Genomic DNA, 27,693 nt, shown 5'->3' on the forward strand with positions numbered 1-27,693 from the left:
CTGGTTTACTTCTAAATTCTGAATATGCTTGTCATTTTCATAAAATTGTCAATTAGTTTTAGAATTACCGTTTGTCTGCATGTGCACTCATAAACTGACTTGGCTGTAACCCTAATGAAGAGAAGCAAAATTGATTAGTAGAAACTAAAAAGATTTGACTTTGTTTTCACTGCTGTTCGTGGGAACCACAAGTGCAACTGCTGTGGAACGCTTGGTGCCACTAAGCAATATTAGACGTTATACCAACATTTCTGCCTTATGTGACACTGATAGACGTATGACGCGTAAAGTTTCACAACAGTTGCAAGACAGGTCAGTGAAAAAGTCGCCCATTGAATAGAACCACTTCACATGCTTTATTTCAGCACCCAGCAATAATTAAAAACATCTTGATTTATTATACATGTACAACACAAGTACACAATCTCTCCTTTTCAACCATGAAAGTGGGTCTGCTCCCGGGAAGTTGATTTTTTTTTTCTTGAGACAACAATAAACAACATAAACAACAGGGCAGGAGATTTGTGCTAGTTTTTTTTTTAGTGAAGATGACGAGACAGGAAAAGAACAACAACGGGTGGAAAATGTAAATTGAAATGGTCACTTTTGGTTTTATCTCCATTGACATGCGCTTATGAAAAAAAAAAAAACAATTGCAAGGCAAAGACAACAAGACAACGAGGTCAATTATGTAGCACCAAAAAGTTCTGCGGGCATACGAGTGGTTAGAATTACAGTATGACAGCGAACGTCTCACCATCACAATAAGGGGACCTCATTGAGTTGGTTCTATAGCACCTTGATGCTTCCCAATAGGCTTGTTGTGTAAAATATAACCCTTTTCCTTTGATTCGGAAAAAAAAATGGCGGTGACTTCTTGTGATGAGGTAGCCATCAAAGCAATGAAGGTGCACTTTTACAACAAGGAGACACGTCACACTTTTTACAATTTATTTAACACGAGAAAAAAATGGTACATATCATTTGTTGCTTTTTAATGTCCTTCCGCAGTTGGGGTGGAAAATGGCAAAAGTCACCTGCGTTTCATTGCACTAATTTCTGTTTTTCTTTCTCAAACTCCAAGGGGGACATTTTACACAAGCAAATATGTTCTTGTTGCCGTGGGAAAGGCATAGATTTTTTTTTTTTTGTGTGTGTCATTTTTTAAAGTGTCCTTGTGGAGTGGCAGTCCCGAAACGTTTCACGAATGGAAACAAAAAAAAAAAAAATCATTGTCTTTAGTGGAGTGGTTTTAAGCGTGTGGCCGATGATGGCCGAATGACTTTTGAATGCATAGAAAGTAGGATTTTTAGAGATGACTGCTAGAAAAAAAACAACAATGTCATGTCCATATTTCTTCCTTTTTTCTCTTCTTTTTACAAGAAGCAAACGGGGCCAACTTCAACGCCAAATTCCTGATCAGGGGCACCAACATCCATAGGAGCAATGTCAATGATTGGCAGGCGGGATGTTTTCGATGTCTTGTAGTCAATGACTGTCTTGCCCCATGAGCCAGTGTGTGACTAAATGGAAAGTTAAAAAACAAACTTAGAAACATGACAAATATATTTACATTTTGCGTTTAAAATCTAAAAAAACAGCCTTACCGTGCAGCCATCCTCGCTGACGCTGTATGTGAAGCGGCTGTTGCCCTCGGCTCTGATCTCCACGTCGTTGGAGCCCTGGAGCAGCAGGGCCTTCTTGAGGTTGCCGGTGGTGGAGTCCATGTAGGCGATGCTGTTCTTGCAGTGGTATGTGATGTTCTGTGAGGCCTGGTTGGCCATCAGACGCATGAAAGTCATCTGGATGCTCACATCCTCGATGTCAGCTCCCTCGCTGCCATACTGGAACTGTGTGGTATTCAAAGATGATACTGATGTTATTAACAAGGTCTCAGTGTGCATGTGCTCTGGACCAAAAATAGAGCACCATTTCATACCTGGAATCCACCAGTCATGGACTCGCTGAACCAGACGTGCTTCTTGATGGGGTTCCTGCTCTGGTACCAGTTCTTCATGGGCACGGTGGATTGGCTGGGGTAGACGCAAGTCTCGCCAGTCTCCATGTTGCAATGGACCTTGATGGCATCCAGAGTAGATCCCTGGTTGGGGTCCACCCAGTAGGTGCCTGGCGGGGATCGATCATTTGTAAGACCGCTATCGAGTGCCAAGATTTTTTCTCTAGTGGGTTCAAGATGCCCACTCACCGCTCTGGTACTCAGGGTGGCACATCCTCAGGTCACGGCACATGCGGGCTGGGCTCTTCTGGGTGCCATCGGGGCTGGTGAGCCTCTCAATTCTCTTGGTCAGAGACTCCAGAGTGGTGTCGACCTCCATGTCGCGATCGCGGAGAACACTGGGGTCGTCAGCGCGGTAGTGGCCAGAACGGAAGGGATCGGGGGCCTTCTCCTGAATAGGCTGGCTGATGAAGTCAAATCCACCACCGGGAGCACCAGGGGGTCCGGGAGGTCCAGGAGGTCCAGGAGGACCCTGAATGGGACAACAGACGCTTAGAAACATGTCTTGGTAAAGCTGAAAGTTTATGCATTTTGATGAAACTTACAGAAGGTCCCATCTCTCCATTACGACCACGAGGTCCGGGAGGTCCCATAGGTCCGGGCATTCCGTTCATGCCATCCTTACCAGGGGAGCCGTTAGATCCAGAAGGACCCTATGGAGCAAAAACATATTTACCCATAAACGAAGAGATCTCAAAGCCAGCACACAGGACTGCCACACTTTTTAGGACAGCTTGAACTTACTCTTGGTCCAGCAGGTCCAGAGGCTCCAGCGGGTCCTCTCTCTCCAGAAGTTCCCTGGAGTCAGGAAAAGCCACCATGAGCATGAAAAGACACACACAAAAAAAAAAAACACCCCAGGCTCAACCTATCCGTCCAGCCGGAGGGTTTGTGATATGTGTCTCAAGAGTTGGTAACTGGTACTCACAGAAGGTCCAGGCAGACCCTGCATGCCAGTAAATCCTCTGTGACCTTTGTGGCCTCTCTCTCCAGCCTCACCAGCCTCTCCTCTGTCTCCCTTTGCTCCAGCGGGTCCCTACATGACAAAACAACAGGAATGTAAAGTTGAGCTACCATTTCATGTGCAGGCAAAATAGAAAATGGAGGAAGGAACCTACAGCAGGACCACGGGGACCAGCAGGGCCAGCAGCGCCAGCAGCACCAGCAGGACCCTACCAATGAGAAGATGATAGAATGTCAGACCACTGAGAAATCAGAGGACAATTACATTTTTTGAGCACTTTATTGATCACAAGACTCACAGGCTCTCCACGATCGCCAGTCTTGCCAGAGGGACCAACAGCTCCGGGGGCACCAGGAGCACCAGGAGGTCCTGGGGGTCCAGCAATACCGGACTCACCACGGTCTCCCTATGGCAGACATATTCAGTGAGACAACTAAGCACATTACAATCAGTTTTCAAATGTATATTTTTAAAAATATATTTACCTTGGGGCCAGAAGCTCCATCACGACCAGGAGCACCATCGTGTCCTTGAGCTCCCTGTGCAAAAACGGCCATATTTGATTCTTAGAAAATCAAGCTAGGTTCTAAATACGAATTGAGCTGAAGTCTAATTAAGAGCAAGACAACAACGATTGGATCTCTCATACCTCACGACCAGCCTCTCCGGGAGCACCAGAAAGTCCAGGAGCTCCAGCAGGTCCAGGGGGTCCACGAGCACCGACGGGTCCACCAGGTCCCTGCTTTCCAGGCTCACCCTGAATCAAAGCATTTGTGTACAGTTATGCAACAGGATGAATTTGCAAATGTCCAGACTTCAGCTATCTCAGAAAAACTTACAGCAGGTCCAGGCAGACCAGCGAAACCACGCTCTCCACGAAGTCCAGGGAGACCTACAATACCACGCTGTCCACCAATACCTTGAGGTCCGGGAAGACCAGCAGCACCCTACAAAGAGTACACACGTCAGTTATTCAGGCCAACACAGGACAGCCCATCATTTTCTTTCAAAGAAGGACAAATAACACTGCCTACTTACAGGGGCACCATCGGCACCAGGAGATCCTCTCTCGCCAGGAAGTCCAGCAACTCCAACAGCACCAGGCTCACCAGGGCGACCGGCGGGACCAGTCTCACCACGAGCTCCTCTTGCGCCATCTTTGCCAACGGGTCCTCCGGGTCCTGGGGGTCCAGCAGCTCCCTACAGGAAAACCATGAGAGGTCATAATCATTGCTGCGATAAGTTATCAGAGCCGAACGATAGCGACACTTACAGCTGGACCAGCGGGTCCAACTCTTCCGGCAGGTCCAGGGAAACCAGTAACACCCTGCACAATGACAGAGTAGGTCAAAAACAGAACTTTTGCTATGGCAAGTCCATCATATTTAAATATACAGAGCTTCAGAAGATACTTACAGGAGCACCAGCACCACCACGAGCACCCTTGGCTCCAGGAGGTCCAGCGGGTCCCTGTGGACACATGCATTTAAAAATGAGACTTGAAGTACGTTTTTAGAATCAAGACCGGAAGTGAATGTGATTAAACAGACAATCCACCTGGGGGCCAGCAGGTCCAACAGGTCCACCGGGACCAGAAGCACCAGCATCTCCCTTAGGTCCAGTAGCACCAGTCTCTCCCTTGGCACCAGGTTGACCATCAGCACCCTAAATCCGAAGGCCAAGACATCAGCATAAACTCCTTGTCGTCCTTCATCAATGGTATGGACAAAGTGAGGTTCTTACAGGAGGTCCAGCAAATCCAGCAGGGCCAGCTGGGCCAGCCTCTCCACGCTCACCCTGTAGGCATGAAAAGTTACAAGTTTAAAGCGCTGTATATGCAGAAGATTAAAAAAAAAAAAAATTCTCGCACATCAATTGTGCATCTTGTTTTTGAACAAATGAATAAAAACTTACAGGTGAACCACGAGGACCAGAGGCTCCAACACCTCCAACTGGGCCAACCTCACCCTAAAACCACATACAACAGAGATAAAATGACTCCTTGTGCCTGTAGAGATCTTTTCTGATTGTCCCGTTGATTAGTTTTTTGGGATGCCCATCTCAACATCTGAACTTCCTTTAGCTATTCATCCTTGGATGCTTTGGGTTATACCACTACCTGGACATATAGTGAATCAAAATAAAGTGTCTTACCTTCTCACCCTGAGGTCCAGGAGGTCCAGGGGGTCCAATAGGGCCAGTCATACCGCGAATGCCATCTTTGCCAGGGGCACCTTCACCTCCCTTGGCACCAGCCTCACCCTGGAAGGAGAAAGTTGCACATGGTCATGATCTTAGATAATATAACTGGAAGATGACACAATTCCGAAAGAGGTTTAAGAAGGGATTCTTACTCTCTCTCCCTTGACTCCGGGCAGACCAGCAGCTCCACGCTCGCCTGGCATTCCCTGCATACCGGGGCTTCCTGCGGCACCGTTGGCACCAGGGGCACCGGGCTCTCCCTGAGCGAATTGACAAAAGCATTGTCATTTTGTTGCTGATTCAACAATAATGCCGCATCCTCAAATGCAGGCATAGAAAAAATATGACATGACAGGAAACTAATATAAAGATAAACCAAGACAATCATACAGTAGGCAGCAGTACGAATGTCTGATGTCAGATCTGGGACTAGTATCCTTTAAGATTTGAAGTCAATTCCAATCACTATCTGACAGAAGAAATGTACTGTATACTCGATTTCTTCGTACAACCTGCAAAGTTCTAGCTCTACGGAGTACATTATTTCAGAGCGCACTTATTATAATTTGACCAAAAATCTGCCATGTAGAGTTGAGTACAGATAAATCTTTACATCAGCTGTGGACACGTGACACTCGCATCCAATAATGTTTTGATGTGCAACATACAACCTATAAATGTTTAAAAAGCTGTAATTTAATTTGTAAAAAGATGGCACGGATGCTCACAACAGACTCTGAGATTATTTAGTAACGAAACATCAGAAAATGTGGTTGTAGTTAGGTTAGGTTCTATGGCTCACTGTTATTCCAATACCGGTTATTTCATTCTGACTTGATCTCAACTGGACTGTTCGAATTTTCTTTGGAGATGATTTGCCTCTCATCTGTGCAGGCTTCATCACTGAATGAAGCAAGGCTTGGTTAGGACAGCATTAGTCAGGGTTTTGGGCTAGAAACCAACAATTTATGCTCCAAATTGGAGGCACACCTCAACCCGCATATGTTACCATAGTTTTAAAACACAATTATAGCAACTAAGATGCTTTGAAGAGAGCCCACTGTCTATTAACAAGGGTCGTTGCAGCAAACCCCTTCATTAATATTCAATTCGTTTGTAGGCCGTCTTGTTTTTTTTCATTGGTTGGCAGCAAAATAACTTTGTTTCAATGGATGAAACGATTCTCTGAACAAAATATTAATTGACCGTTGGATGCCTGAACTACTGGGAGTAAGGACTACCAGCACATATGATGTTCACTGATACAGTTCCAATCATGCACCCAGAATTGCAGGCCTGTCTGCCTCCCTGCAATCTCTCTGGTCTGATGCCATTATTAACATCAGACTGGGTTGGGATACCATGATAGGCATACCAATAAACCTTGTTCCAGACTATATATTTAGGGACCCCTCTTTGTATCAACTTTGTGAATGATTTCCTGTGATAAATGTCTATGTAACATAGAAAAAAAGATTAATTCTCAGTTGTCCTTTTCAGGCATGAATGCAGCGCTACGGTTAGCTTGGAAACCAAATTGATTGATTTTAACCATTTAACCAATTTTTCCCTAAGCTGTCAGATAGGACTACCAGTTATTGGTTTTGAAAGTGTAGATTTGGATATGACAGGGATTAGCATGAATTTAGTTACCGGGCAACAAACACACCTGCATGAAGTGATATCAAAGATCTTCTTGTTGTAATACAGGAACTAATTTTTGGTAGCATTTAGCGTAAAGATTCAAAACCTAGTTCTGCTTTTGTGCGTGACTTCTGGGGTGGAAATGAGAACTAAAGCAATACTGTTGAGCTTATCTTGAAGAGTTTCTTCAACTTACCTTGGGTCCATCGCTACCAGCGGGGCCAGGGGAACCACGGGGTCCAGTAGGACCTCCAACACCGGGGGCACCACGCTCACCAGGGAAACCTCTATCGCCCTGTGAGAAAGAAAGGGACATTAGGGATCAGTTAGGAGCTAACGACACCATATTTAGATGACTTGCTGGACACTCACTCTTGGTCCAGATGGGCCAGCGGGTCCAACCTCACCAGCAACACCCTGACCAAGGAAGAAACGGTTACCAATCAATGCGGTTCTTGACAAAATGTCATGATGAAGGAGTAATAACTCTAATTCCGTGTGACTCCTACCTGCTCTCCGGGCTTGCCAGTCTCACCAGTAGCACCTTGGGGTCCGGGAAGACCCTATTTAAGAAAGAGAAACAGAAAATTGACACCCGTCCCAAAACGTATCAACCAAAGCTCAAATAGTGATGTTTGAGAATTCACCTGGAATCCAGATGGTCCAGCGGGACCTCCCTCACCCTTCTCTCCAGCAGGTCCCTGCAGAAGAAAACACCAAGTGATCAGAAACCTCACAGCCTGTTTGTCCTTGGTCTTCTACAGCTTGACATGAAATTGAAATTGGACTTACAGCAGGGCCAGCAGGTCCAGGAGCACCAGCATCACCATCTTTGCCAGGAGCACCCTTAGAGGGACAGAAGAGTCCAACTTATTTTGTGTAGATGTGAATTTGGAAACGCTATCAGACTTTTATATAATGATAGCACTTACGACTGCGCCCATAGCACCAGCAGGTCCTTTCTCACCAGGCTTGCCATTCTCACCCTAATGAAGAAAACCAAACTGTAAGCATCTGTATGTAGCTTTATCACAGAGCCATGAACTAACTTAAATTTCATAACAAAAACATTCAGAGTCTTGCACTTACAGCAACTCCCTTGGGTCCGGGGAATCCCATGACTCCAGGCTGTCCTCTGGCACCAGTGGGGCCAGCAGCTCCAGGGCGTCCATCTTGTCCAGGAGGACCCTAAAAGATGACAATAGTTTAGCATCAAGCATACTAAGTGCTCAAAAGCATATCATGAGTGAATTTGGACTTACAGCAGGTCCAACTTTGCCATCAGCGCCAGTGCTTCCGGGGCTACCAGTCATACCCTGAGGAGAAATCCTGCACGTTTAGCGCATGTACAAGCCGGGTAATTGCACCGTAAGTAATACAGATCAGAACTCACCTTGGATCCAGGGGCACCAGGTGCGCCAGGAGCTCCGGACTCACCAGTGGCTCCCTGAGGTCCGGCAGGTCCGGTGGCACCACGCTCACCAGGGGCGCCCTATCACACATAGAAGATTAAAATTTGATCTTTTCATACAAGAAAGACAACGACTTCCCAGTTGGTTCCCAAACTCACCTTACCGCCAGCAGCTCCATCAGCTCCTGGGAAACCACGAGCACCAGGGGCACCCTAGGTGAACAAATAGAAAACATTACTTTGTGCTGAAGATTCTGTATAATCTTCATTTGGGTGATTTAAAAACACAAATAGATTTGACAACAGAATGAGGCAGCAACGTACACGCTCTCCAGCAGGTCCGCGGGGTCCAGCAACGCCAGCCTCTCCGCGAGGTCCTCTTTTGCCTTCCTCACCAGATGGGCCAGGAAGTCCCTGAATTCCAGCGGGGCCCTAAGGAGAAAGAAATCAGGCAAGTTTTGTTATCGTATCACATAATTTTACGAACATAGATTGTTTAAAGAGCAATATTACATTTGTATACGTTCTAACTTACATTCTCTCCCTTGGCACCAGGCTCTCCCTTGGGACCAGCAACACCTGGGTCACCCTGATGACAGAAACGCAAATGTTGAATATTAGGTTCAACCCGAAGCAAAAAATAATCCTCTTCTGTAGATTACGTACATTGTTACCCTTGGGACCAGGAGCACCGACGGCACCCTGACCTCCAGCGGGACCACGAGCACCGGGGAAACCGGGAGCACCAGCAATACCAGCGGGACCCTGTTGAATAGCGAGAAAGGTGTCCTGATCATGATCTGGATGGGAGGGTACCACGTATTCCCTGAATGTTATACTTACAGTTGCACCCTTGGCACCAGGGGCACCATCAGATCCTGGGGCACCCTACGCAAGTGGCAGCAAGATTACCACTAGGTTTAGTTTCAACATGGGGTATATGGGACAATTGAAAGAAATGAATCCACTGCCTAAACTCACAGCGGGTCCGACAGCTCCAGCAGGTCCTGGGTTACCAGGCTCACCACGAGCTCCCTGGGCTCCCTCGGGTCCACGAGCACCTTGGGGACCAGTCTCTCCCTAAGCGTGAAAATGTTTTCATGTAAAATGACCACTCAGTTGAAATCAAATATCAATTCATGCCCTCTTGTGGCAAGAAAGACCCTGATAAGAGCTTCTCTCTTTTCAAGTTGAATTTTCAATTGAATACTTGGCAAATATTAATTCTTTTTAATACACTAGGAAGATGATGTCAGACAACACCTCATCTGGAGGCCACAGAACAAACACCCAATCAATAATTTCTAATTATTTCTTCTGCATCCTGCAATTATAATGATGCTGTTCCAGTTGCACAAACGTCCTCTTTCGAGTGACATACCTTTATACCAGCGCCGCCTGGGAATCCAGGGGGACCAGCAGGTCCAGTAGGTCCCTAAAACATTAAGATATGAAACGTTAACAAACAATTCAAAAGAATACGAGTACAGCACACCTGCAATTGAGATGACAAATACTCACAGGGGGTCCAGCAGGGCCAGCGTTGCCATCGTTACCACGAGCACCCTGCAAAGAAGGCGTTCGATTGTAAGTCAAATCAAAGACAGAATATGAATGATAAAAGCATGGTTGCAATCATAGGCTAGCTAATAGTGCTTACAGCAGGGCCAGCTGGTCCGGGACGGCCTCTCTCGCCTGGAACACCACGAGCACCCTAAAACAACATTTTCGGTTTCGTTTAGTCAACACTGTCTCCATGAGTTGAATCTAAATGATGGAAGGAAGACAAAAACCCACCATGGCTCCAGGGATACCGTTCTCACCAGGGGCACCAGCCTCTCCCTGTAGACAGACACAAGGAGGGTTTCACGCGGCTCACTAAATTTGAACGATTTAAGAACTAAATTCCATCTTTATATCCTTCGTCTTACCTTAGGTCCGGCAGGTCCAGCATCTCCCTTAGCGCCATCCAAACCGCTGAAACCCTGAGGACATAATCATCGGGGTCACGTTAACATGGTGGAAACACTCAGGATCCGTATCGAACGACAGATGTTGCAGACTCACTCTGTGTCCCTTGATGCCGGGAAGTCCGGGAGTTCCGGGGAATCCACGGGTACCCTGCAGTATGAGGAAAGTGTCAACCGGGTTCTTGCGTCACTTGATATTTGTCGCTGTTGGGATAACCCACCTGCAGGCCAGGGGCTCCACGCTCACCGGGGCGTCCAGCTTTGCCAGCTTCACCCTATTGGCACCAGGGACAGGCAAATGGTTAGCACAAGTGTTATGGACACTAAAAGATGGCTCATTAGAATAATGGAAAAACTCCTTACATCATCTCCGTTCTTTCCTACGGGGCCAGCTGGACCACGAGGACCCATGGGGCCCTGAAATACAAAAGAATCGGAAGTTTTAGCAACATGCTAGTTTAGGTTGCTAATTTGAATAAAAAGTTTAAGGGTACTTACAGAAGCTCCAGGCTCACCGGGCTCGCCAGGGGGACCAGTGAAACCCTGAGGACCCTGATGGACAATAAATAGAAATGTTCAACCCAAAGATGTCCGTATTAAAGAACAATTGAACGCTTTTGAGATGAATACTTACAGAAGATCCAGGAGGTCCAGCAGGACCACGTGGACCCATTGGGCCCTGTTGATAAAAACGAGTGAAAAGTCAGCACGGGTATTGAAGACACGGGCAAATCCAGATTAGGAAAAGCCAGCAAGTGCTTTGCAAAGCTTTCATACCATAGGGCCAGGCATGGGTGGGCCGCCACTGGATTTGGAGTGGTCCACATAGCTCATTTGAGGAGAGAAGTTCTGTCAAAGAGGGGTCAAGGTAAAAAATTAGATGTTGGGCTTGAAGAAGTTATGCTGTGATCACAGAAGCTAACAGGTTATGAAGAATAAATAATAATGTATTGTGGTGAATCGCTGTTATAATTTAATTGAACGTACTCCGCCACCAAGGCCAGGAGGGCCAGGGGGTCCAGGTGGGCCGGGAAGTCCAGGCTGTCCGGGGATTCCATCATTTCCAGGAGGACCCATGGGACCCTAGAAAAATACCCAAGGGACAATTAGCTTGAAGTGTTTTTGTTTCTGACTAAATGTATATTTATTGCAGATAAGACCACTGCTTTGGGTTTAAAACTCTCAGCTGACTATGCTTTGACTATGAAACTCATTGACTTTGAACTTTTATTGTCCCAATGAACCTTTGACCTGAAACTGAATATCACTGCCCCTATGACATCACCACCCACTAGCGTATAGCATGTGAGTATAATGCTTGTCCATTTCATGGCAACAAATTGTTCCCAAATGGATGTTTAAAAGTAACCAGGCTCCAAGTGGTTGCTAATGTGTTAGAAATAGACCTTGACAAGCAGATAAAATGTTTAACGAACATAAATGCATAACTTACCACGTCTCCCTTGGGACCAATGTCTCCCTTGACTCCCTATAAGCATACAAAAATAAGAGTAAGGTTATGTGATCAAAATGGTGTATGTTATATAGCATGCACAAGCTAAACATCTGCATAAATAGATCATATTCAGGAAGCATGCATTTGCATTTCTTGAAAGTGTATAAAAAGTGGCAATACCTCTTGGGGGCTGAGGGGTCCTAGGGAAGCAAAAAAGAAGAGGAAAATGTAAGAAACCAGATCAGTTTAAATTGAGATTAAAGCTAAACATCAAAGCAAATTGAAGATTGAAAATTTTCATCAGAGTTGAGAGAATTTAAGGAAATTTGTGATGTGTTGTGCAGTAATGACAATGAAATTTAAAATACAATTAAGCAACGGGGGCATAATTGCGTTAGCTGTTTCCCCATTTGCGACAGTGCAGCCCAAATTCCAGTTAAAATTTATGGCTGACTTATTTAGGTATTTTGGGGGGTGGGCGGGTGGCAGGGGGGTTTAAAAATCCAATATTACCTAACAAATGGAGACATCACATGATAATACTGCAGAACTATGCAATGTTAGCTTCTGTCACTTGGTTGATGCATGGATAACGTTAATGCTTATCTTGTGTAAATTTTATTAGTCAGTTTTATTCTTCACAAACTAAGATAAATTTGTTTGCCGTCAGTAATTTCAGTCAGATTAGAGTTTAAAATCTTTGTTGCTGGTGGCATTGTCATTGACATTTTTTAGTTTGTTGCTTTGTTTGTCAATCGAAGCTTCTTAGCTTTATCAGTTCAAAACTGTTGTGGGGTTATTGTTGACAAACTACTGACTGATCCCCCCCAAACACGATGTAGTCCTGTTTATTATTTATAAAAGTTGTTTTGTAAATATTGTTTGGTGAATTTATTAAGATTGTACGTATCGTTTGCTGTATTTTGAGATGGCCCAATTTAGGTTTATGCTGTTAGCTTCAGTACCTCAAAAAAACAAAAACAAAAAACAAGCCTGAAAAATGCACTACGGAGGAAGTGATTTATAGCACCACCATGTATATGGTATACGCCTGCTCCACAGATCGAGTAAGTGTACAAAAATCCAAAGAAATTCTTATGAAAATTCCCAGGTGGCATGAAAGGACGTCCATCTTGTGATGTTTAGTAAAGATGCTCAGATTGTACAAGATGCTGAGTAAAGATGCTCTGATTGGGCCCAAGTTGCAAAACAAACCCCACACAGTGATGATGCTGAAGAGGACAGAAGGGTAAAGAAGTACCATTTTGGTCGGGGCAGATGGGGCAGCATTCTCCCTCTGGGATGATGGGGTCGGCGCAGTCAGATGAGTCCTCACAGATAACCTCGTCGCACATCACTGTGCCGCTGTCGCAAACACAGATCTGGCACGGCTCGGGTTTCCACACATCTTTGTCGTTGTACAACTGTCCATCTAGTGTGCAGCTGCCAAATGAGCCTATGTGACAACAATGTACAAGTCAGATACCCTCTACTATGAAAGCATAGTAGCATTGAGTGTGTCAGTTTGAGTAAAATGAAATAAAGCGTATAATTTCTCGCTTTTCATGGTTTAATCATGCAGTCAATACAAATTATGATCATGGAGATAATCTAATCTGGCAAATTTGAGCAGATAAAGTATTTTTTTGTGTGTGTTCTTTATAATAAAACGTGAATAAAATCTAACTGTCAAATACACGCACTTTCAAGTATTTCAAACAGGAGGTGGAGCCTTTTCATGTGTTACTGAGCGTCTGTGGCCTTTTTCAAATGACAGCTGTGACAGTACCAAAAATGGCCGTTGGAGTGTGCTGTTGTTCCACAAACTAGCCTCCTCCTCCAACTCTGATTAATTGACTCTCGACGTCACGTCTCAGCAATTTTTCCATTGTCTCCACTCCTTTTTCCCAGATGTCTACAAACTGTGCGACATTTGAAGTTTTTCCATCTCAGATTCTTTTTTTATTCAAACATCTTAAGTTTTTTTAAAAAAAATCAAAACCAATTTTAATGGTTTTGTCCAAATCCACCTCGACTTTACTGCTTGAGGGTGCTCTTTACAAATCCCGAAAAGAAAGAAATGAGATGCTTTTTGGTGGATTAGAAACAAACAAATCATACCCCTCCCACCCATTTGGTTTCTTGCAAAGAAACAAACAAAATGATTTCCCCCTTTGGTTTCTTTCTTCTCTCACAGTCCCCCCAAACTGACAAACTTCTTGAAATTATGTTGCCCTCTGAAATTGAACAAAGTAAGACGTCCACTCCTGTAAAAGTGGTAACTTTCTCCTGGTGGCCCCTCTGAACCTAAACATGTGTCAGAGAGAGAAGATGCAGCTGCACTCCCTCGGGAGGACACTCACTGAGCGTGTATGTGCACGCAACGAAAGTAAAACACAATCCACTTCTGTACATATGGACCTCCAAAAGAACACCCAAAAAAAAGCATCCAAATACGCTTTCTCCATCTTTCCAGGGATCTGTCCGGTCCTGATGGGGCCCCACTGGTCATGCCCCTCACCCCCTCCAAAACAGCATATCAACGTTATAAAGTAATACTTACTATCATCCTCGCCTTGACCTCTCGCCACAAGCACAGCTGCGCTGAGCAAAAGCGCTAACCGAATATCCACAAAGCTGAACATGTCTAAATATTAGACATGTAGATTCTTTGCGGCAGGGGGGGTCCTTTTTTCGTCTCCTCAAACGCCACTCATACACGGTAGGGTCCGGTCTGTGTGTGTAACTCCAATCCAGACCCCAGCAGAAACTCCCTACTGCCTCAACAAATCACTTAGCTGGGCTTTTATATGCCCCCGAACTTTTTTGGGGAGGGCCCCATCCTTGCTCACCCTCCTTCCAGCGTGCACTGGGGGCGGGATGAGGGCTGGTGGGTGTCTTTAAACATGTCCCATGCAGGGAAAAAAGTTGGTGCCTGCTGATGGTGAGGATCATTGACACGCTTGACGCTCTTTAAGCAAGGTTGCTCTCTCGTGGACTCTTACTTTGGGGTTTACACATGTGGATGTGACGTCATCTGATCGATAGAAGTGATCGGTTTGCAGATATTGCGTAAGACACGTCCTATCTAGCGTCTTTGTCTTCTTTCTACAAGATGCATCACTATGTGCATAACTGCGTATTGTAGATCACCATCCATTGTCAGTTAATGCCCATTAAACAAGCCAATTATGCTTTGCTGTGCTTACACATCAGAATTATTCAATAAAACACGCAACATGACGTGTAAAACACACACGCTTATTTTAAAGTGCAGCTCCACAAGACTTGAATTAGAAAAAATGAAGAAAATTGGCAGGCCTACAAAGCAGCCAGCCTCCTTACAACGTGGACACGTTGCAGCTTCTACACGTTGGCCCAATCTGACCTCTCATATTCTCTCATTCTCCTCCTCTATTTGACTCTTTCCTTCTTTATGGAGACGAAGAGCAGTCTGGGATCAATAAATGATGTGAACATGAGGCATACAGGTTAAAATGTATTAGTCTTATAGATTCGTGGCTCATAGATTATACTTTTGTGGTTATCTAAAATACTTTTTTAGGGAGAGAAGAGAGTATTACTTTCAGCAATGGTAGTAGTTATAAAAGTGGCATTGATAATAGTACACTGTAAATTATGATAAATTGACTTTACTTTAAAAAAATGTAAAACTGCCTTAGAAAATGTAATATATGTTACTTACATTATTTAGATGCAATTTACTTATTTCATGTTTTAAAGACTCAACTTTAATAATTGGATTATAGTACATTGTTTATTTTGAGTTTTTTTTTTTTTTTATGAAATAAAAATAAATGAATGGGGAGAACACGGAATTGATTAATACAGATGAATTAACTATTTTAAAATGTTCAACAAAGCATTTAAGACACAAGAGATATTCACTCTTGACCGGCTGCTGAATGTTTTGTTAATTCTTGGTGTGAAATATACAATCATTAGAATAACCTTATACAGTATGACCAGAGCTTCAACACCTTCACTTACTTTTAGGGCTGCAGCTATCGAATATTTTAGTAATCGAGTAATCGACTGAAAATTCTATCAATTAATCGAGTAATCGGATAAAACATTTTTTTAGAGGTAAAGAGCAATTATAAATATACATGAGAAAAAAAGACATTTAATCCAATATTGAACCATTTTCAGTCAATCAATGTCTTTATTTTCGATCTACATTGTTGAAAACAGCCAACAATTGCCTCTCAGATGTGACTAGAAAAAAATTTCACTGCTTTCACTCAAAAAACTTCTAGATCTTAAAAAAAAAAAAAGGTAACACTTTATAATAACTATCCGTTTTACTAGTTAATAGATCATTTGTAAACTGTTGATAAATTATTTATTGATGATTTGTGACGTATTTGTTAACAGTTTGTTAAGCATTTACAGGGTGTTCCAATATGGTTGACCCCATTCTAAATGCCCATGGTAGTTGATGGATCTTAATAAAACTATGTACACTTTATGTTGAAGGTCATAGGTTTTATTGGTTAAATATACAAAGAAAAAGTACAAATATTTGTTGGTTCTATCGCAGATTTTCATAAATGTGCAACATGAGCGCTGCCTGCAAAATGCCTTGTCAAAATGCCTTTTCTTTTGAAGTAAACAGCATTTCCTAACCTAAAAAGATAGAAATGCCAAACGTTACACACACAAACTTGAAACGTTTCTACACAAACTGTGTTCAGGTTAAGAACACACTGTAAATGCTTAACAAACTGTTAACAAATACTTCACAAATCAACAATGAATCATTCATCAACAGTTTACTAATGATCTATTAACTAGTAAAACGGATAGTTATTATAAAGTGTTACCAAAAAAAAAAAAAACATATTTCTTACCTAAAAATGTAGTTATGCATGATAACACACATCACTTGAAAGCTACATGTTTTTCCCCACGTGTTTCAATTCAATTTCCATTTGTGTCAAGCTATTTTTAAGTTCTAGTTAACTTTTAAATTAGTCTAAACTGTAAGTACTGATAGGATTTTGAGTTTTTGCGGTGTTCAAAATAAATGTATGATACCTACAGTATTGGAGCACATTAGGGACCAGTGCTACTTGGTGTTTTATTCAGCAATGACTACTGAGCTAAAACTGATAGTTAGCTTTATTATGTTTTAATTTTACACCCTCATCCCTCTACAGCGCTGTGTTTTTACATATTAAATAAAGCCTGTATGTAAGACACGTTAGCCACACATCGACAGTGGTCATAATCAATAGAAACCTAGCCCTCCGAAGGGCTAACGTTACGTGAGCGAGTGACAGTAACGTTATATTTATTAGCGATGAGAAGTCTACTGCTTAAAGATGGCGGCTGTTTACTAACGCAGCCCAGACGCGGCCGAGTCTGTCATTTCGCATCCAGTCCTAAATGCATGCGATATCTATGAGACGCATCGGACACTACGTGCTACCACACTAGCATCATGCAGACGTAGTTTTTAGCACCGTCGGTGTAGTTTGTAGCGGCTGTCGACTGCAGTAAGTTTTTTTTTTAAATTTTATTGCTTCTTCCTCTACGCACGTGACATCAGCGCGTTGTCCCGCATTAGAAGTAGTCCAGGCAAAACGGGATGCTTAGAGCTGGCAAAATTAAACGATTCCGTGACGTGAATAAAATTACTCAGATCAGTTTTTAAACTCGAGTTACTCGAGTATTTGTTTCAGCTCTACTTACTTCACATTGATTTTGTAAGTAAATATTGTGGTGAGCGACTTGGAGAAGAATGACAAAGACTGGCTAATTTTTTGTGACCCATACACCGCATGACCCCAAGAAACAACACAGAACAGAACACACATGACATAAAAACAGCAATCATAACTCTCATTCATGGGTGCCTAACTACCCATCATCCGTTGCGGTGGAACAGATAAATAAGAGTCAATATTACAATATTTTACTGTCTTATAAACTATGCGACAGTTTATAAAACAGTAAAATATTTACTTACAAAATCGATGTGAAGTAGGTGAAGGTACCGAAGAGAGCTGTGGTTCATGGCACGGTTCACCGTGGACGTGTGCGGTAGTGTTTTGGTGTCAGATAAGCGTGAAATAGACGAGGCAAATCTGTGCATGTCTGAAAGAACGACTAAAGAACACAGGGTAGGAAAAAAAATATTTTTACTAATTTGACTTAACTGACATTCATTAAGTTAGGCATGTTTTCCAACCCCAAATTACTACTTACTTATTAAAAAATAGTATGATAAAGGGTTGATAAAAATTGAGTTTTGTTTACTTATCATATATAATTAAGTTGTATATTACCATTTACAGTGGAGCAGTTATAAAAGTGATATTGATAGCAGTAGTAGTCACATTAATAATGCTGTTAGTGGAAGTTACCGTAATTTTCGGACTATAAGGCACACCTGACCATAAGCCGCCACTCACCAAATTTGACACGGAAATGGAATTTGTTCATGGATAAGCCGTATAGGACTACAAGCCACAGCTGTCCTGACTGTATTATGGGATATTTGCAGCAAAAGATGTTAAACAGTAACACTTTATTTGACAATGGCATCATAAGACTGTCCTAAGACAAAATGAACCACTATGAAGCTTTGAACCAATTGGCTGCAAAGCTTCATTGCTTCAAGAAGCTTCATTTGGCCATCACTACTGCCTTAGGAGAGACAGTCAACCTCTGCTTTCACCTGCTGTCAACACTGTTGTCGTCCAACATGCCTCCTAGCATGCATTGCAGCGCTACAGATGTATATCAAAATTCATCATCTGTGCTAACTGTTTCGTTAGTTACTGTTCCAGTTGTTTCATCAATTGCTAGTTATGGTATTTCATAGCACTTTATTTGACAGAGGCGCCATAAAACTGTCATAAGACAATCATAATTATGACATGACACTGTCATGAGCATTAATGAATGCTTATAACTAGGGTTGTTCCGATCATGCTTTTTTTGCTCCTGATCCGATCCCGATCGTTTTAGTTTGAGTATCTGCCGATCTCGATATTTCCCGATCCGACTGCTTTTTTTTTTTTTGCTCCCGATTCAATTCCAGTCATTCCCGATAATTTTTCCCGATCATATAAATTTTGGCAATGCATTAAGAAAAAAATGAATAAAACTCAGATGAATATATACATTCAACATACAGTACATAAGTTCTGTATTTGTATATTATGACAATAAATCCTCAAGATGGCATTTACATTATTAACATCCTTTCTGTGAGAGGGATCCACGGATAGAAAGACTTGTGACTGTATATTGTGACTAAATATTGCCATCTAGTGTATTTGTTGAGCTCTCAGTTAATGATACTGTGGGCATGCCCCAATGCATGATGGGAAGTAAAACCATGACTGTGCGTCGTGCTACCAATGGATATATCTTCTCTGCTTTGGGTTAAAACATAAGGTGTTAAGACAAAGATTAATTGCCACCTTGCTTCCCCACATTGCTTCCGATGATATTACCTATCATAGGAAGAGAGAATGCAAGGTTTTAGCCAATTGAAGAACAGCTCCAAAGGCTGCCAAAATTCACCCTACTCATTTTTCGCTGCCTTTTATCTCTCTTTATAAGTAAAACGGCGTTATTACAGATTGAGCGCGACAATGATTGAGAAACTCGTGCAGCTCATATATTAATAGTGTTAAGTATTTAAAGCTGACACATTTATTAAAAATATAATTGCTGCCGTTATCGGGATATTTTTGATAACCATACTCTAAACCTAAATTAAAGACTCTGGATGAGTGTAACATATTATGTCTGTAACGTTAAATACAATTAGAAAACAATTTAATTAAAATATATATATAATAAAAAAAGGGATGGCCGATATTTTTTTGCCGATTCCGATACTTTGAAAATGACGAGATCGGACCCGAACGATCGATCGGGACATCTCTACTTATAACAGATGTCATTTAGTGTCATCTGGCAAATTATGTCACTTTTGAAAGGATGTAAGACATCCGAGCTGGACATAAATGTAGTTAGTGGCATAGTTTGCCAGATGACACTTAATGACATCTGTCATAGGCATTCAGTAATGCTTTGATGGTGTTATGACAGTCTTATGACGCCACTGTCAAATAAAGTGTTACCTAATAACCCAAATAAATCAGCAAATAAGCCGCAGGATTCAATATGAGGGAAAAAAGTAGCGGCTTATGGTCCAAAAATTACGGATGCTTAATTGGAATAGTGGTAGTAGTCGGGGTGGTAGTGTATACCAAAAGTAATTGTAGCAGAAATTATAGCAGAAGTTGGTAGTATTAGTGCTAGCATTAGTAGTGATAGCTGTAGTAATGGCCATATTAGTAGTCTCAATAAACAGAAGCAATTGTGGTATTATTATTTGTTTTACTGTTATTAATAGTGCCTACATTAGGACTCTCTATTAAACTATTGTTAACAGTAGTGGTAGTTTTCGAAGAGAAGTTGGACTGGAAGTAGTAATACTCTTAGTTGCAGTAGTAATATTCCTAACCGTAATATCGATAACAGTAGCAGTAGTGATTGCATAAATAATATCAACAATAGTTTAGGCATGCACCGGTATGATATTCTGACAGAATGATAACCTTAAGCCAAAATATCACGGTTTCACGGTATCAATTACAGCTCTAAAATATGTTGCTGAGATATCTGGTTTAAAAAAAAAACTTTTCCATTGAACAGGATTTTTTTTCTTCAAAACATATTAGCAAATGGGAACATAAGTATGATGTTAAGGTAAAAAAAATAGGAAAAAATATTCTGAATTAAAATAAATGCAGTCCTTTAGGTGAGCCTAAACCCACAGCCACAGCTCAACATTATTACCATCAGAACAAAAATAATTGAAATATTTTCCATCAAAAGCATGTGTGTGTGTATGACATGTTGACATTATGTACACACACTCTTTCTCAACACAGACAGTTGCCAGAGAGAAAAAAAAAACATGTTTTACCACCGCTAGACACACTAAACGCAACCTGAGTTAACTCGTAGCTGGTGGGAAACGTTCATAACAGTGTTTACTAACCTTTAATGTTGTATAAATGCGAAATCATAATGGAGTTATTGCTTCCTCGGCAGCCACCCTATGTCGGTTGACCCTCCTCCTCTAAGCTGCGGCCGTCCGTAACTTTTCTGTAGCCGAAGTATTCCCATACCAGCGATTTCATTTAGTAAAAAGTTCAGGAGTTTCACCTCCTCCAGCTACCGTGTAGCACAGCTAACTCACTGACACTGAGAAACAACCGGTGGGGGAAGGTTGAGCCTTACAGCTGCAAGCGAGGGATTTTTCCATGCATTTACGGGACATAAAAAATAGTGAATACTTTAGGGACGGTATAACGGAAAATGTTTGCGGTTTTGAAACCTTGACGTTTTCATACCATGGTATACCTTGAAACCGGTAATCGGCACATGTCTATAATACATACTGTATAGTAATGGCCATAGCAATGCATGTCGTATTGATCGCTGTAGGAGTAGTATTAGTCATTTTTATAATATATGTGATGGTAGTTTCTGTGTTATACTAGTAATGGCAGTAGTCTTTTAGTAAGAGCAGTAGGGGCTACATACTGTTTGGAGTAATAATAAATAGCATTAGTAGTGGAATAAGAATAGTAATAGTAAGAGTTGTAATGATAATTATAGTTGTAATAGTCGTTACATCAGTAACATAGTATCAATAAAACATGTGGTAGTAGCAGTAGTTAAGTGCAATAGTACTACAGTTGGGGCTACATAGGAAGTAAGACAACTCTTTGTAGTAGAATTAATTAGCTTTAGTGGCAGAATAGAAATACAATAGTAGTAATAGTAGCAGTAGTAGCCATAATAGTAATACTGATTGACGTAATAGTGACCACATTAGTAGGAAACAGTTGAACCAGTAGTACTCGGAATTGTAGTGTTGTAGTTGTACTCACTAATGGTAACAGTTCCAGGAGTACTAGAAGTAGTATGTTAGTGCCTTATGTAGTACTGTTTTTATCACTACGACCAATACTCCTAGTATTGGTACAAGTGACCATATTAGTAGTGTCATTAATAGTAGTGTTACTGTAGTTGTATGGATACTACAGTCAATAGTCTGGATAGTGATAGTTGCATTAGCAGTGGAAACAATAGTATTCAAAATGGCAACATTGGTAGAAGTTGTATAAGCAGTTTACTACTAGTGGGAAGGGGAGAAGTAGTAGTAGTAGTATTAATCATAAGGGTTGCAGGAGTTTTGACAGTAGTGCTGGTAGTAGGAGTAGTACTGGCTGTCTAAATAGCCTTTATGATAGTTGTAGTAAATCTTGTCATTAGTATGGGTGTTAAGGTCATATACAGTGGGGCAAATAAGTATTTAATTAACCACTAACTGTGCAAGTTCTCCTAGTTGAAAATATTAGAGAGGCCTGTAATTGTCAACATGGGTAAACCTCAACCATGAGAGAAAGAATGTGGGGGAAAAAAACAGAAAATCACATTGTTTGATTTTTAAAGAATTTATTTTTAAATCATGGTGGAAAATAAGTATTTGGTCTATACCAAAATTTCATCACAATACTTGGTTATGTACCCTTTGTTGGCAATAACGGAGGCCAAACGTTTTCTGTAACTCTTCACAAGCTTTTCACACGCTGTTGCTGGTATTTTGGCCCATTCCTCCATGCAGATCTCCTCTAGAGTAGTGATGTTTTGAGGCTGTCGTTGGGCAACACGGACTTTCAACTCCCTCCTCACCCCGTGGCGTCAAAATCATAACAAGAGCGGGGAGCAAAAATCCCAGAACCACATGGGGGGACCTCGTGAATGACCTACAGAGAGCTGGGACCACAATAACAAAGGCTACTATCAGTAACACAATGCGCCGCCAGGGATTCAAATCCTGCACTGCCAGACGTGTCCCCCTGCTGAAGAAAGTACATGTCCAGGCCTGTCTGCGGTTCGCTAGAGAGCATTTGGATGATCCAGAAGAGGACTGGGAGAATGTGTTATGGTCAGATGAAACCAAAATAGAACTTTTTGGTAGAACATAGGTTCTCTTGTTTGGAGGAAAAAGAATACTGAATTGCACCATACCTACTGTGAAGGATGGGGGTGGAAACATCGTGTTTTGGGGCTGTTTTTCTGCAAAGTGACCAGGACGACTGATCTGTGTAAAGGAAAGAATGAATGGGGCCATCTATCGAGAGATTTTGAGTGAGAATCTCTTTCCATCAGCAAGGGCATTGAAGACGAGACGTGGCTGGGTCTTTCAGCATGACAATAATCCCAAACACACAGCCAGGGCAACAAAGGAGTGGCTTCGTAAGAAGCATTTCAAGGTCCTGGAGTGGCCTAACCAGTCTCCAGGTCTCAACCCCATAGAAAATCCGCGGCGGGAGTTGAAAGTCTGTATTGCCCAACGACAGCCCCAAAACATCACTGCTCTAGAGGAGATCTGCATGGAGGAATGGGCCAAAATACCAGCAACAGTGTGTGAAAAGCTTGTGAAGAGTTACAGAAAACGTTTGGCCTCCGTTATTGCCAACAAAGGGTACATAACAAAGTATTGAGATGAACTTTTGGTATTAACCAAATACTTATTTTCCACCATGATTAGCAAATAAATTATTTAAAAATCAAACAATGTGATTTTCTGGGGTTTTTTTTCCACATTCTGTCTGTTATGGTTGAGGTTTACCCATGTTGACAATTACAGGCCTCTCTAATATTTTCAAGTGGGAGAACTTGCACAATTAGTGGTTGACCAAATACGTATTTGCCCCACTGTATGGGGTGTAGTGGTAGTAGTCTTAATTTTAGTAGTACTAGTAGTTCTAGTAGTAGTCAAAAGTTAGGTGGAGTCAAAAATGTGACATTGGAGTGTTGGTACAAAAGAAGAAAAGTTCCACGAGTGAACCAAAGCTCTGCACCTTGTAATTTTCTGCTCTGCTCCTCAGAATGGAGTCTCACTGCCTGTCTGTAACAGATCGTTTTGTGGCCTTTCTTCTTTTTTTTTCTCTTCTTTTGGGCGGAAGCTCTCAAGCTCATTCACAACTGGAGAATATTTTAGCAGATCCCAGGCAACGGGATGGGTCGGCTCTGGCCAGCTCAGGTGAGCGCCAGGAGCTGAAAGCTAACAAAATCCAGTGTGACGAAAAAGCAGATGTGGGACAAAAGTAACTTATCTTGGACCACAAACATTTGTCCTCGTCTACTCGTGGGAGAACATGAAAATGATACTTGGTGAATGACTCCCTCGCAACAGCCACAAAAATAAGGATTTTAGTTTGAAAAAAAAAAAAAAGAATTAATAATAAAAAAAAACTTGCTTTGTATATGTACAGTAAGAAGGCCTGAAAATGGGAAAAAATAAGAAGTTGTAGACATGTCCATTAAGTGTGCTCAAACCACACCTCGCTCACATGACAAATGACAATCAACTACCCCAACTTGTTATGAAATGGAAGAAGGATGCTCCTTTGTCTAGCTTGCTACACGTAGCGTAGCTTTAAGGATGCACTTATGCATTCTGCTACACTCCCAAACAGGTACAGCTGGAACAAAAATCTACAAAAAAACAGACTTAAGGTAAACCTACTTACTTAAGATAAAACTTAGATGACTGTACAGTCATACTGTCGACTTGTCACAATCCTTAATGAAACAGGCAATGGAATTAAAGGGCCTGTGACACGATAAACAAAATATTAAACAGCATTATTATGTGAATTGAAATCATATTTTGAGACGATTCGACTTCTACAACAATTTAGAAAAGTGCAGATGACGAGAAATGAGTCTTTTAATTTGGCGTTTAGCCCTGCCTGTCACTATAGCGCTCTAGCGCCTCCACCTTGGTGATGACATCAGCAGAGTAACGAGCTGATTTAGAATTTAGCCCAAAGATTCAGAACGAGGAAAATGCGACAGAGAACAGCAAAATGTCATCACTGTTTTTATCTCTCCACACCAATATTTTTACAGGAAATTATTTTTGTCTATGTATTTTCCCCAATTGCTAAATAAATTGTATGGTCATGACAAATAACAGTCTTGTGCTAAATGGAATATGAAATATTAAAAATGCGCTCACTCAGTATGATATGGCTAAATTACTGCTTAATGGTCAACACTGTCAACTTCTTAAACCTCCCCAGTGGTATTTTATGCCACCCGAGTTAGTCTGGCTTTTGTCATTTGCCTGCCCCGGCATCGGAGATGGAGGAAAGAGCGTAAGCAAAACAGAAAGCGAGCAAGTTTCATCTCGTTGCTATGCAGTGCTTGTCACCGGGAACACAGAGGGGAATGAACGCCAAAAATGGCGCATTGTCAGTGGACAAACCTGCCGACGTCGGAGCGCGTGGCTGCCCGAGCCCAAGCCGAGTATAGCGTTCTTTAGGTGGGCAAGTGAAGAGGGCCGAGGGGGGTCGAAGTCTCAACACAGTTGAGAACCGGAGACGAGAGCAGGGGTCTCCCCGAGCCCAAGCCGAGAATAGCGCTCTATAAGCGGGCTCACCTTTATCGGCCGGCGACCATAGTGTGCGATAAACCGCCGGTCGTCGACCGAGTGGCCTTCTCAGGGGACAAGGAGCATTGTCACCCACAAAATGCAAGCCACCTCCTTATTAAAACGTTTGCCATGATGCCAGTTTTTGACATAACATAAAACACGTAGCTTACTCACTTTGTCATCCGTCCAATGATTTCTTGAATGTCAGACTTGTTTTGCCCATCCTTCGCGGTGAACAGGATCTTTTGGAAATCCAAAAAGCATCACACCACTCTCCCTGGTGTGGCAACAAAAGCCTGCAGCACATTGGGCTGGTGTGATACAAAAAATAAACGAATTAAGCCGCAAAATCAGCTGAATCCGCAGTCCTTCTACATATGATAGTAATGGCTGTATTGTGAAGATAATTAGTCCGCTGACGCCTGATTCGCCTTCTTCCTCAATCCAGATTCTTGCCGGAAGTCACTCATTTTCATGGCGAGGGATTAAAAAAATTTAATAAATATATTGATCGCTTCCACACATATCCAAGCGGTCCATGTCATTCAGGAGCATAAAATAACATGTAACGTGTAACATGAAATAAACATGTTTTTTTTGTGTGTGTGTGTGTGAAAACGGAAAAGTTGTATTACTTCCAGTAGCATCGCAAAGCCTTTCTAGCACTAGCCAGCTGCCTGGAAAGAGCAAACTTTACATTCCCAGCAAGCCTGTGAGCTGCGGCGTGCACGTGTTCCTACTTGTAGTTTTGGACCAAACCTCCCCCTATGCCTCACTTCCCTTCATACACATTGTTTACACTCCCAAAGGACATTCATTATTAGTGTGAACATTTAGTAATATACAATAGTTATCAACTTTGAGAGACCTGCTTTATTGGGTTTCATTCGAATCCGTTTTTTTTTTTTTTACACTATTTGTTCGCTCGTTTGTGGGCCCACCTGCCTCAGACAAAATGATAGGGTGTAACTGGGAAAATTGCACAGTAGCAGCCATCACATGGTGCACACTACAATATCTTTAGATGTTAAGTGAACTGTGATGCACTTCCGCCTGTTTCAGGTGGGTAAGTATTTTTGTAACAGTTCAGTCCACTGAATGCATTTGCAGCACTAACCGAATTGATAGCTCATTGCTGATTCATACGATCAGCAACTTTTGTTTTTTTCTAACGAGCCATTAAATCTTCTTAATTTGTTTTCTTACCTTGAGAATCCATAGAAAACTTTGCCTCTTCATGACACTCTTCATGTTTTCCATGGACTCAGTATCCCACAATGCATTGCGTGTGAACTATAGGGCGGAAAACACAGACAAGACTGAAAAAGCTTCTGAAGTTTCTGCTCTTGCACTGCTCTTTAAAACAAACTGCTGTATTTTAAGCTAAAACAACTGTTGTGTTTGATAGAACAATATGTCTATATGCTGCCATAGCAGATTAATGGCGCATTAAGCCCCTGAACTATTTTTAATTTGTCCCTTTTACCCTGGAAACCCCCGTTTACAGACGTCGCACAACCGCTTTTGTCTCAACCCAGCCATAAAACGAAGGTAATTCAAAAATGTCTGTCGTTTTGAGCTTAAAATCATTAATTGATGTCTCATATTTCGTTTAAAAAAAAAAAAAAAAATCCACTTTAAGAAATTATTCACTTGTATATTTTAAACAAATTACATCACAATGAAAAAAAATGGCGTCTGTAAAAAAGTCACGGATATCTACCTCATAACTATCGCTTAATTGTATTTTTTTTTATGTTAGTCGCATTTTCTCCGATATGTTAGGTGATAAATAATCGATCCAAAGCAAAAAAGGTTGGAAAAAAAAAAAAGTTTAAAAGGGTAAATATATGAAAAAGAAAATCTCGACCACTCCTTGATGTCTGCGATTTCTGCATCGTGACCCTTGTTATATTACCATGTTTCACCCATAAAATCCCCCAAAAATCCAGATGTGGCCATTCACAGCTGTGTCTTGACACTCAGTGATATATGTTACATAGAGTTTTTGGATCGAAACAAAGTAAGTACGCGATAATATCTCGTTAAAGTAATGGCGTCTGTAATTCTGTTCTCGCGTGCCTCCAGATAGGGTTGTGCTGTTTAAAAAAAAAGTTTTTTTTTTTTAAATGCCCTCCTGTTCAAATCTTTTCTTCCCCCAAAAAATTTAGATTTTAAGCTTTCCAATGCTGTATCACACATGCATATCAGACAATTTTGAAAGTTGGCTAAATTGGGGGTCTCAGAGCGGAACTTCAAGTCACCTGAGTGTTTTCCGCCATAGACAAACTAGAGGCCGTTACATTTGAAAGTAGGAGCGGGAACCTCTTGGTACCTCACGATACGATATGTTTTGCGATACAAAGGTCACGATAATGATGATGATCTGACAATATGGCGATACAACGATTATCGATACATTAGTCAGGAAATCATTCTAGGATATTCTACAAACAACTAATAAACAGAAAAACAAGCTTCTGCCGTGAATTGGAATGAGTTTATCACTAGTAGACGTC

The 27,693-nt window shown here is 41.9% G+C and overlaps 1 protein-coding gene across 1 annotated transcript; it reads right to left on the reverse strand.

The window, feature by feature from the left end:
* Positions 1–348: 348 nt before the first annotated feature.
* On the reverse strand, positions 349–14,453 carry col1a1b (collagen, type I, alpha 1b). The gene is made up of 51 exons (XM_057826863.1): positions 14,228–14,453; positions 12,926–13,120; positions 11,845–11,864; positions 11,662–11,697; positions 11,196–11,291; positions 10,986–11,057; positions 10,843–10,887; positions 10,707–10,760; positions 10,572–10,625; positions 10,430–10,483; positions 10,306–10,359; positions 10,170–10,223; positions 10,036–10,080; positions 9,899–9,952; positions 9,760–9,804; positions 9,620–9,673; positions 9,220–9,318; positions 9,082–9,126; positions 8,905–9,003; positions 8,774–8,827; positions 8,563–8,670; positions 8,398–8,451; positions 8,221–8,319; positions 8,090–8,143; positions 7,917–8,015; positions 7,760–7,813; positions 7,620–7,673; positions 7,475–7,528; positions 7,337–7,390; positions 7,200–7,244; positions 7,024–7,122; positions 5,336–5,443; positions 5,136–5,243; positions 4,896–4,949; positions 4,725–4,778; positions 4,539–4,646; positions 4,398–4,451; positions 4,255–4,308; positions 4,020–4,181; positions 3,821–3,928; positions 3,631–3,738; positions 3,467–3,520; positions 3,280–3,387; positions 3,136–3,189; positions 2,946–3,053; positions 2,762–2,815; positions 2,563–2,670; positions 2,207–2,489; positions 1,940–2,127; positions 1,608–1,850; positions 349–1,523 (listed from the first exon to the last, which is right to left on the reverse strand). The coding sequence occupies exons 1-51, from the start codon at positions 14,307–14,309 to the stop codon at positions 1,377–1,379; spliced, it is 4,350 nt and encodes a 1,449-aa protein (XP_057682846.1). The 5' UTR covers positions 14,310–14,453; the 3' UTR covers positions 349–1,376.
* Positions 14,454–27,693: the final 13,240 nt, after the last annotated feature.

The sequence above is a fragment of the Corythoichthys intestinalis genome, chromosome 21 (assembly GCF_030265065.1).
Source record: "Corythoichthys intestinalis isolate RoL2023-P3 chromosome 21, ASM3026506v1, whole genome shotgun sequence".
In the NCBI taxonomy this organism is placed as follows: domain Eukaryota; kingdom Metazoa; phylum Chordata; class Actinopteri; order Syngnathiformes; family Syngnathidae; genus Corythoichthys; species Corythoichthys intestinalis.

Coding starts and splice junctions, on each gene's coding strand:
- col1a1b (XM_057826863.1), bottom strand. CDS start 14,309: ATGTTCAGCTTTGTGGATATTCGGTTAGCGCTTTTGCTCAGCGCAGCT. Junction 7,674..7,759: donor CTGGTGCTATGGGCGCAGTC/GTAAGTGCTATC, acceptor TGTCCCTCTAAG/GGTGCTCCTGGCAAAGATGG. Junction 3,929..4,019: donor CTGGTGCCGATGGTGCCCCT/GTAAGTAGGCAG, acceptor TACTCTTTGTAG/GGTGCTGCTGGTCTTCCCGG.